This window comes from Sinocyclocheilus rhinocerous, unplaced genomic scaffold, assembly GCF_001515625.1.
Source record: "Sinocyclocheilus rhinocerous isolate Xijiao unplaced genomic scaffold, SAMN03320098_v1.1 scaffold1112, whole genome shotgun sequence".
Taxonomy (NCBI): Eukaryota; Metazoa; Chordata; class Actinopteri; order Cypriniformes; family Cyprinidae; genus Sinocyclocheilus; species Sinocyclocheilus rhinocerous.
Window position 1 is genome coordinate 1218284 of NW_015657961.1, and position 11025 is coordinate 1229308.

The window sequence follows — 11025 nt, forward strand, 5'->3', positions numbered from 1 at the left end:
TTAATGTATTTACAATTAAATTGTATTCGATATTATATGTGTCCATTTTTTCCATTATTTTTATTTTATTATTTGCATTTCTTCATGCAATGTTTTCTTACTTTTTACTTCCTATCTTTAGTCATTTGCAATTTCTCGTCAGTAAAATTGTAGTAAAAAGGAGGGGGGGGTAAACTTTCTCTGCTTTTTATGTTTATTGAAGTAAATTAATGTTGATCACACTTCCATCTGTTTTCATTCACAGTGTTTCATAAACAGAATGAACAGTACATCTTCAACTGCAAGGTTGTTCATTCATAACTGTGATGTCATATATTCAGATTCCAAAGGCCTAAATAAATGACGTTATGGCCTTTTGTTCGCTCATATTTTTATTTACAGCATACATTATGACAGTATATTATTTGTGCAATTGGTTACAATGAACATTGTTGTTATTCTTTCACCCTTACATGAACCATTATTAGCTTAATGTGATAAGGTTTTTACTTGTATTTTTATTGATAATATCACATGCAGCACTATATGACTTTGTATCATCTATTTTGTGATATCACACAGTTTCACTGATCCATAAACTCTAAACCCAGCATAGAGAGGCTGAGTGAATGTGGTGTGGACTCTGTGAATGAGGGTCATTGTGTCAGAGACGCTGTAGAAGGACAGAGTTCCTGCACCGTGATCCACATACACTCCTATTCTAGAGGAGCTGGAGACCTCAGTGAGCTCAGTCTCTTTGTAATTGTGACAGAATGAGTATTTGCAGTAACTGGAAGGAAAGCAATACAAACTCCAGGACTGATCATTATATCCAAATGCACATTCATCACCCCGTCCCTTCCTGCTGATGCTCTTATATGACACTGATATACACACTCCTCTCCCACTCCACTCAACCTCCCAGTAACAGCGTCCACACACACTCTCTCTACACAACACCTGAGTCAAACTATCAAATCTGTCTGGATGATCAGGATATGACTGGTCTGTGTTAGTTTCAGTAATCATTCTGTTCTCCTCAGACAGACAGAGGTATTTATGCATTGTGTTTTCATCCAGCGTGAACCGACGGTAATCTGAAAGAGATAAAACACATAAGCTGATTCTAAATCATCTTAAAGTTACTGACATTAGATGGCATGATTTTCATTTTTTTTGTGCACATTTTTCGTTTATCCCCCTTTTGTGCGTTGTCATTTTTACTTACATTGTAGAAACTCCTCCCTTTTCTTGGGTTCGGGGATGGATATAAACTCGATGTATTTTACTATGAAAACCAACAGACACTGAGTGAATGAACAATATTAGTTTAATATTAAAGAAAAGAGAACATAGTATGTATGTATCCCATATACGTTTCATATTTATGCATGTTCTGGCATGATGCTTAACCTATATCTGAGAGTAAATGAATGATCCATTGCGTTACCCATATCAGATATCTTTGCCATCTCTTCTCTGCAGAAATGCTCCAGTTTCTCTCTCAGGTGAGAAACAGATTTACCAATATCATCAAAAGAGAGACGAGAACTGACAGTGATTTTGGATGAGTCTGTAGATCCAGGAGGAACAGAGAGAGACTGGAAACAGACACAAAGACACAATAGAAACACCAGCTAAAGACACAGAAACATTTGATAGAAACTCTAGACAACATGCTCTTCCCTTCCTGAAGACCACTGTCCTGTTTGTCAGATCTCTGTTACCTGGAGGAAATGGATATGATTGTCTGTGTGTGAAAGTTGCTCCAGCTCAGCGTCTCTCCTCCGCAGATCTTCAATCTCCTGCTCCAGTTGCTCCAGCTGTCCTTCAGCTCGACTCACTGCAGTCTTTTCCTGATCTCTGATCAGCTGTGTCACCTCAGAGCGGCTTCTCTCAATGGAGCGGATCAGCTCAGTAAAGATCCTCTCACTGTCCTCCACTGCTGCCTGTGCAGAGCGCTGTTAGGACACAGAGAGAGAAGCATCAGAATCAGTCCATTCACTCAGCTCTTACTGCTACCTCACACAGCCTGTTCCCCACAGTGGGCTTCAGTGGGACTGAAAGAGCTCCAGCACTGGCTCCTCACTGACTGACTGGAGGAGAGTCATAACTGAGTCTGAAACAGCTCGCCAGCAGCTGTTCTTCTGCTCAAAACTCACCTTGTGAGACTCTACAATCTCTCTCAGCTCCTCAAGCTCCTTCTGTCTCTCCTGGATTCTCTGGCGGAATTTACTCTGTGTCTCATTCAGCTGACTCTGTTGGAAAAGTTTATTGTTCAGCATATGTGTCTGTTAACCAGTAAGTTTGAACATTTTTAGAAATGGCTGTATTTATTTTGTTTGTTAATCTTACAATCAATTTAAGAATTCAAGTGTTAGTGTTGCTAACTGCTTTTCTGATATTAACCACTATTATTAGATTTTATATAAATATATCAAATTTTCATAGTGCATGATAAACAAAAACTTTTATGGTATATTTTCAAATTAATCATGCTGCAATTGTTATGTTTGCATTAGACACATTAATACCTGTTTCTCAGTCCTCTCTGCTGCAGCTGATACAGTCTCATGGTTTTTGTGTTCATCCATTGTACACAAATAACATATACACTGCTGATCAGTACGACAGAAAATCTCCAGCAGTTTCTCATGTTGAGGGCAGATCATCTCCTGCAGTTGCCCAGTGGCATCCATTAGATTGTGTCTCTTACCTTTGAAGAGATTCTCATGTTGTTCAAGATGATTTTGACAGTAAGAGTTCAGACACACCAGACAGGACTTGATGGCTTTATATTTTCTCCCAGTACAGACGTCACACTCCACATCTCCAGATGCAACGTAGCATTGAGCAGGACGAGCAGCTTGTAGTTTTGTCTTCTTGAGTTTCTCCAGCACTTCAGCCAGTATGGTGTTTTTACCTAAAACAGGTCTTGGAGTGAAGGTCTGTCTGCACTGAGGGCAGCTGTAGACTCCCTTCTGATCATCCTGATCCCAGCAGCCTGTAATACAGCTCATACAGTAACTGTGTCCACAGGGAATGGTCACTGGATCTTTCAGTAGATCAAGACAGATTGAACAGCTGAACTCATCCTGAGCTAAAGAAACACTAGATACTGCCATAATTTACTGCAAAAACAATAACTCAGACAGTCTAGATCTTAGAAACAGAAATCAACAACAACAGCAAAACTGCTGAATCCCACACCCAGACTAAGAAGGAAGTAGTGATGAGTTTCACTTTCACTGAACTGAAAGTAGGAGTGGCCAAGAGAGGGAGGAAGAGAGGGAAAGCGGGAGAGAGAGAGCTGGTGAGATGAAGGTTTCAACTCAACTATGTCTTTTATACATTTAAAATTATTCCTGCATTCTGTTGAAAGTATGTTTGTGTTAATAGTTGATCTCTCATGTAACGTTGCAATCTAACACTCTGCTGCTCTCTGAGCACAAATACTAATGTTGACCCTCAAAATATTTCCTCTCACTGTTTACTAAGTGTCCCTACAATGAGTCTACTGTTAATGATTTTATTGTATTATCACTTCTGTTGCATGACAATTTATACAATTATATTTAATATGCAAATCATAAATAATTGTAGAAGAGTTTGTTGCTTTTATAACTGCTGCATGATTGTCATGTGATAACTTTGTTAAATAATATCCATGATAAATTTTAAATTAAAAGTCTCGTCATCGTCTTGCCAATTAGGAAGAGTTTAAAAACATTCAGGTTATTTGGTGGAGTGAACCAGTGACAGTTATGGAAGAAGAATGGAACAGCAGTGACACAAACTTACATTTAAAATTTTAATAAAGGATCTAAAATCATGTCCAGGTATAGTGTGAGCATCCAGTGGGTTTACAGTTAAGTATCCTAATTTAACACAGGGAACAGGGCAAGTGTGTTACCACTGTGCTTTAAGTAAGTACTCTTAATGGGAGGCCGATAGAGCAGGACTGGCCCTTTCTGTTATTGGTTAAAGTCGCTGTGGTTAAAATAAATGATTAATGGCTTACTGTAAGCCTGTTGAGGCAAAATGAGAAGATCCAGAGATGCAGTGACAGAAGCAACAATATGAGACTCAATTGTCACAATTATTTCTGGAAAACATTACACATATATGCATTTTCATTTAAGTAAATGTCTCTAGTGTCACTGTTGAATCCAACATTGTTTAGACATTTAATATCTGAAGATGAAGAGGAACCTGTAAATCCACTCAGTTAATATATGTGTATTAATGAAGGAAACACAACAATGCCTCTCATGCTTCTAATTTGTTTTATTTATATTAAACAAGTAAGTAAATTAAGTTACATTACGAGTATTATTTCTGCTGTTGGTGTCAATGATGATATTTCCACATATTTTCTTCTAGTCTTTCTTTATAAATATTCATTTATCTGATTAAACTAAGATTTACACACAAATAAAGTTTCATGTTATTTCACTGATAGGAGTTCAGATAGCATATTGATTCATTGATCTGGAAATAAAGAAAGAAAAGACTCCACTCGGCATTTTTCACTGGTTTTACATTGACCTCAAACATGATTCTCTGTACCTTCAATACAGTTCAATTCACACAGTTTTACTTTTGAAACTGATCCAAATGTATAATTGACTCTAAACCCAGCATAGAGAGGCTGAGTGAATGTGGTGTGGACTCTGTGAATGAGGGTCATTGTGTCAGAGACTCTGTAGAAGGACAGAGTTCCTGCACCGTGATCCACATACACTCCTATTCTAGAGGAGCTGGAGACTACAGGGAGTCTAGTCTTTTTGTTATTGTGCCAGAATAAACATGTGGAGGGAGAGCAAAATAATCTCCAAGACTGAATGTTGCGTCCAAAAACACATTCATTTCTCTCTCCCTTCCTGCCGATTCTCTTATATGATACTGATATACCGACATTACCACTCCATTCAACCTCCCAGTAACGGCGTCCACACACACTCTCTCTACACAACACCTGCTCCACAGTATCAAATCTGTCTGGATGATCAGGATACAGCTGGACCATGTCAGTGTATGTAATCACTCTGTTCCCCTCAGACAGACAAATTCTTGTATGCACTGTATTTATTTCCAGAGTGAACTGATGGGAATCTGATGGAAACAAAACAAATAATCTAGAATATAATGAAACATTAAGAGATGCAAGAGTTTTATTTTTATTTCTTATTTTATTCAACTTCAAGATTAACAGAGAAGAATTGTTACTTCATGAAGGTGTCAATCAGATTATAAGGGCGTAAATCAATGTAGTAGTAGCATGTGTGTGTGTGTGTGTGTGTAGAGACTTACATTGTAAAAATTCCTCCCTGGACTTGAGCTCGGGTGTGGGAAAGATCTCAATGTATGTTACTGTGGAATATTAATAAAAGCACAGAGAACACTAAATGTACATCTATTTAATATTTAATTTTTACTGAGAGTACATAAATTATCCAGTACTTACGTTTACCAAATATCTTCTCTATCTCTTCTCTGCAGAAATGCTCCAGTTTCTCTCTCAGATGAGACACAGATTTACCAATATCATCAAAAGGGAGACGAGAACTGACAGTTATGCTGGGCGAGTCTGTAGATCCAAGAGGAACAGAGAGAGACTGGAAACTCTACACAGACACAAAAACACAATAGAAACACCAGCTAAAGACACAGAAACATTTGATAGAAAACACAATCTCTGAACAACATGCTCTTCCCTTCCTAAAGATCGCTGTCCTGTTTGTCAGATCTCTGTTACCTGGAGGAAATGGATGTGATGCTCTGTGTGTGAAAGTTGCTCCAGCTCAGCGTCTCTCCTCCGCAGATCTTCAATCTCCTGCTCCAGTTTCTCCAGTTGTCCTTCAGCTCGACTCACTGCAGTCTTTTCCTGATCTCTGATCAGCTGTGTCACCTCAGAGCGGCTTCTCTCAATGGAGCGGATCAGCTCAGTAAAGATCCTCTCACTGTCCTCCACTGCTGTCTGTGCAGAGCGCTGTTAAGCATCAGAATCAGTCCATTCACTCAGCTCTTACTGCTACCTCACACAGCCTGTTCCCCACAGTGGGCTTCAGTGGGACTGAAAGAGCTCCAGCACTGGCTCCTCACTGACTGACTGAGGAGAGTCCAAACTAAGTCTGAAACAGCTCTTCAGCAGCCAGCAGCTGTTCTTCTGCTCAAAACTCACCTTGTGAGACTCTACAGCCTCTCTCAGCTCCTCAAGCTCCTTCTGTCTCTCCTGGATCCTCTTCTGGAAATTTCTCTGTGTTTTTTCCAACTGTCTCTGTTGGGAAGTTAATGTTACATGTATATGTGAATCCATATGCTTTCAGACATCAGTCATATAGTAACGGCAGTGCTATAATCCAGTGGTACTCACTGGTTCTGTGGACCCACTGTTCTACAGATTTTGTATGTCTGCCTTAACTGACATACACAGTTCAGTTCATGGAGCTCTCTCCTTCAAGCTGATGATCTGAATCAGGTGTGTTAAATAAGGAAGACATATAGAGGGCAGAGCAGAGCAGTGGGTCCCCAGGACCGGAGTGGGGAATATCACTGTAATAATAAAACATATTTTGCATGCATTTGACATTAATTTAAGCATTTTTATTTCATACCTGTTTCTCAGTCCTCTCTGCTGCAACTGATATAGTGTTGTGATTTTTGTGTTCCTCCACCATACACAGCAAACAAATACATTTCTGTTCACTACGACAAAAGATCTCTAGCAGTTTCTCATGTTGAGGGCAGATCATCTCCTGCAGTTGCCCAGTGGCATCCATTAGATTGTGTCCCTTACCTCTGAAGAAAGTCTCATGTTGTTCAAGATGATTTTGACAGTAAGAGTTCAGACACACCAGACAGGACTTGATGGCTTTGTTTTTGTCCCCAGTACACACGTCACACTCCACATCTCCAGATCCAGCGTAACACTGGTCAGGATGAACAGCTTGGAGTTTTGTCTTCTTGAGTTTCTCCAGCACTTCAGCCAGCATGGTGTTTTTACCTAAAACAGGTCTTGGAGTGAAGGTCTGTCTGCACTGAGGGCAGCTGTAGACTCCCTTCTGATCATCCTGATCCCAGCAGCCTGTAATACAGCTCATACAGTAACTGTGTCCACAGGTAAGCGCCACTGGATCCTTCAGTAGATCCAGACAGATTGAACAGCTGAACTGATCCTGAGCCAAAGAAACACTGGATTCTGCCATTTTAATACACAAAATAGTAACCCACAAAGAGTCTAGCCTAAAATTCAAAGAACGCTGATTCCCACAACAAGAAAATGCAGGAAGTAGGAGTAAGTTTCACTTTTCCCTGAACTGAATGTAGGAGGTGCTAACAGAGCGAAAAGAGAAGGGATTCATTATAATCAGTAGTTGACATTCATTTGAACAACATCAGACACACATACACCTACATTCTGTGTAAATGTGTAATACAAATATTTTGTGTCAGTGTAACACTTTGCTGCCATGTTTGGTGCATAGTGATAACCAGCTCAACTCCTTTTACAACAACACGCTTCTTAATGGCTACAGACAGTTGTTTGTTCTGTTAAATTCTGAATACATTTATGTTCACACAGTCATTGTTTGGGACTGATGAGTATATTTAATAACAGGCGATGTTGTCAAATTGTTTCCTTCACACAACAGATTATATACATTACTCTAGCCACTGACTGAATAACCAATGTCACGCCCCTTTTATATTCAAGTGATAACAGTGAATATCACCTGTAACCATAGTTCATACAGTACATACAGTAAGTGTGTCCACAGGGAATGGCCGCTGGATCCTTCAGAAGATCCAGACAGCTGAACTGATCCTGAGCCAAAGAAACACTGGATTCTGCCATTTTACGGAACATAGACACAGCAGTTCACAGATAGAAACAGTTAAAACACAAAAGAAAAGAAAGACAAAAACCTACTGAATTTCACTGCCAGACTGAGGAGGAGGAAAATAGTTTAGTATTTTATGACAGTGAAGGTAGGTGTGCTGGATGGAATAAAGTTCAAACAGGAAGAAATTTATGAGTAACCTTTTCTCTTTCAGATTGTTTTGAGCAGTCTATGAAGAAGAAGCTCAATTAATGTGTTGGTTATACTACAGATTATCTGCACTTTCTGACATGACAATTTTCATGTTTTATGAAAGTTTTAACTATAAATTACAAAATATATTACTGCATGTTTAACATTACTTACAAACATCAATGCAGGGATGTTTGTATTATTTTATTGCATTGTCTTTATATAGAATAGTAGCCTACATTGTGATGTATATCACTGGTAATATCACTGGTAATCCAGATCTGGTATTCTGGAAAAGTTTGTATCTGGATTAGGGTGAGCCAATGTTCCAAAATCCAATTTCTGACAATTCTGTTCCAGATTAAATATTCTGAATTACTGGGATTTTTTAAAATGAATTTACAGTAATTTCCCCTCAAGATCATACAGGTGCCCTAGTAGAATAACAACAGGTATAGTTCATTACATTAACATGTTCCACCAACGTCTGACAGCCAGACAGTGTCCAAATACATCCTGTCTTAATTTTGAACTATATATCTATTGTTTAATAATTTAAAACCTATCAATTTTTTCATTTTTCCCCCCTGACAATTGTGCTTGTACTGTTTTTTTTAATAAATGCCACTTGTTTTGATAATTTGGCATCTAATCCAATGAAAATCAGACTAGAGTCCTGCACGGGCCTCAGATATAGGCCCTAGCCCGGCCCGTGTCCGACAGCTCATCAGAATTCTTGGCCCGAGTCCGTCTTTTTTTTCCCCCTTCTCCCAAAACAGCTTATAGGCTACTACTGTTTCAGCTATTCAGTTTTGTATGTAATGTCAAAGTGATTATATTTCGTTTCGTGTTTTTATTAAGTTAATTTAGAAAAACGTTTGGAACATTTTTTTGTTGTTAAATGTAAGTTTTTGTTTTTTAAAGTAACGACCAAGCGGCCAGCGGCAGACAGTGAGTTTATCATGTTTGATCAGACTACTTTAAAACTCAATAATTCAAATAAAAAACAAAAACTCTTTTTACGGATTTAATAAAATCCGTATAATTAAGGGCGTTTCTTCAACTAGGGGCACTTTTATCCTTGTGAAGTTGAATAAAAAAAACTTGTTGGTTATAAAAACTGAAACAGAAGTGAAACAAGTAGTAGGAAATATACTTATACATACATACTCAATATACAGCTTTTATTTAAAAATAGAATAACTTATGCCACTCAAGAATTGTCTACGATCTTTTTTGTAACTAGTTTTGCCAGTTTTTCCACAATGTACAATAATTATACATTTGTCAATGAGATAAATTAACTGCCCTAAGGACCAAATGCTGAACTGTACACCTGTCACACTATGAAATGTAATATTGGTTTGGGTAAGAGCTTATTAGAAAATAAATACCTTGAATTTTTATATTAAGTAGAGCATGATCTCATAAATTGTGGATACATTTTTAATGTGTGATGAGAACTTTTTTAATATTTTTTAAAAATGTGTGTGGTGATGGAAATGACAGGGTGTTGTGGAAATGACAATGAATTAACGTGAATGTAGAGAAACAGTAGAGATATTTATTAGAAAAATTCATAAACTCATCACACACATTAAACTCAATTCACAAAGTCATTAAACATAACCACACCTGTTTTTAGTGTAGTGCTGAGTTTGATGTATAAAACTGATTTGTCTCAAAGATTAACGGTTACAGTGCATACTGTAAGTTTCCGCGACGGTGGCACTGCAGCTTCGTCTGCCACCTCTGGGGGCACTGCAGCCTCTCTGGCCACTACCGGGGGCGCTGCAGCTTCATCGGCCGCCTCTGGGGGCGCTGGAGCCTCTTCAGCCACCACCGGGGGCGCTGCAGCTTCGTCGGCCGCCTCTGGGGGCGCTGCAGCCTCTTCGACCACCACCTGGGGCGCTGCAGCCTCATCGGCCGCCTCTAGGGGTGGCGAGGCGGACCCATTCTTCCTCCTCCGTTTCCGAGAGGGTGGCACTGCCGCTTCGTCGGCCGCCTCCGGGGGCACTGCAGGCTCCTTGGCCACCACCGGGGGTGCTGCCGCTTCATCGGCCGCCTCTGGGGGCGCGGCAACCTCTTCGGCCATCATGGGAGGCACTGCAGCCCCCTTAGCTGGGGAACATGCCACGAACTCCACAAACCTCTCAAATGATACATGCTTGGATCCCGCCATGCTCCAGGGGCTAATGGGCTCATCAAGGGCATAATTGAATAAGTCCTTAAGCGGCGGCGCCGGCAGGGCGAGGAGCTTGGGCGGCGACATCTTTGCGACACGGACTCAGAAAACACTCATTTATTAATAAATAATTCAAATATCTCATTATTTCCCCCCGACACATTCACGGCAACCTCTTCGGCCATCATGGGAGGCACTGCAGCCCCCTTAGCTGGGGAACATGCCACGAACTCCACAAACCTCTCAAAGGATACATGCTTGGATCCCGCCATGCTCCAGGGGCTAATGGGCTCATCAAGGGCATAAGTGAATAAGTCCTTAAGCGCGGAGTCATTGTAGCCCAGTCCCTCTGCCACATTCCTGAACTCCATGGCAAACTCCCTCAGCTCAGTCCATCATTGACGGAGGGAGCTCAGGGTCTCCAGCTGGAGCTTGAGCGGAGCCGGCAGGGCATGAAGCTTGAGCGAAGCCGGCAGGGCATGAAGCTTGAGCTTGGGCGGAGCCGGCAGGGCATGAAGCTTGAGCGGAGCCGGCAGGGCATGAAGCTTGGGCGGCGCCGGCAGGGCGAGGGGCTTGGGCGGCGACATCTTTGCGACACGGACTCAGAAAACACTCATTTATTAATAAATAATTCAAATATCTCCTTACTATTTCCCCCGACACATTCAAGGTAATTACTTTTGCTGGGGCTTTGCTGCAGGCTTTGGCCTATTGCGTGCATTTTTTGCTGTCATGTGCAAGGATATGTTTGCAGATTCTGCACTGCACATGACCAATTGACTCACTGTTTGCCGTGGTAATCAAATCAAGACTCTTCCAAAATAC

The 11025-nt window shown here is 40.5% G+C and overlaps 2 protein-coding genes across 3 annotated transcripts; both read right to left on the reverse strand.

The window, feature by feature from the left end:
- Nucleotides 1-184: 184 nt before the first annotated feature.
- LOC107721739 (tripartite motif-containing protein 16-like) lies at nt 185-3136 on the reverse strand. 2 transcript variants are annotated; one of them, XM_016529898.1, is made up of 6 exons: nt 2514-3136; nt 2142-2237; nt 1707-1940; nt 1430-1580; nt 1208-1267; nt 185-1076 (listed from the first exon to the last, which is right to left on the reverse strand). In XM_016529898.1, exons 1-6 carry the CDS (start codon nt 3102-3104, stop codon nt 541-543), a joined length of 1668 nt encoding a protein of 555 aa, XP_016385384.1. In that variant the 5' UTR covers nt 3105-3136; the 3' UTR covers nt 185-540. The 2 variants fall into 2 exon arrangements, with proteins under 2 accessions (XP_016385384.1, XP_016385383.1); XM_016529897.1 differs by having other exon boundaries at nt 1430-1588; nt 1706-1940.
- Nucleotides 3137-4294: 1158 nt separating this feature from the next.
- Nucleotides 4295-7208, reverse strand: LOC107721765 (tripartite motif-containing protein 16-like). Its single transcript, XM_016529927.1, has 6 exons — nt 6597-7208; nt 6164-6259; nt 5738-5971; nt 5447-5606; nt 5293-5352; nt 4295-5094 (listed from the first exon to the last, which is right to left on the reverse strand). Exons 1-6 carry the CDS (start codon nt 7185-7187, stop codon nt 4529-4531), a joined length of 1707 nt encoding a protein of 568 aa, XP_016385413.1. The 5' UTR covers nt 7188-7208; the 3' UTR covers nt 4295-4528.
- Nucleotides 7209-11025: the final 3817 nt, after the last annotated feature.

Coding starts and splice junctions, on each gene's coding strand:
- LOC107721739 (XM_016529897.1), bottom strand. CDS start 3,104: ATGGCAGTATCTAGTGTTTCTTTAGCTCAGGATGAGTTCAGCTGTTCA. Junction 1,589..1,705: donor TCATATCCATTTCCTCCAGG/TAACAGAGATCT, acceptor GTCTTTGTGTCT/GTTTCCAGTCTCTCTCTGTT. Junction 1,077..1,207: donor AAGGGAGGAGTTTCTACAAT/GTAAGTAAAAAT, acceptor TATCTCTTTCAG/ATTACCGTCGGTTCACGCTG.
- LOC107721765 (XM_016529927.1), bottom strand. CDS start 7,187: ATGGCAGAATCCAGTGTTTCTTTGGCTCAGGATCAGTTCAGCTGTTCA. Junction 5,972..6,163: donor AGGCTGTAGAGTCTCACAAG/GTGAGTTTTGAG, acceptor GATGCTTAACAG/CGCTCTGCACAGACAGCAGT. Junction 5,607..5,737: donor ATCACATCCATTTCCTCCAG/GTAACAGAGATC, acceptor GTGTCTGTGTAG/AGTTTCCAGTCTCTCTCTGT.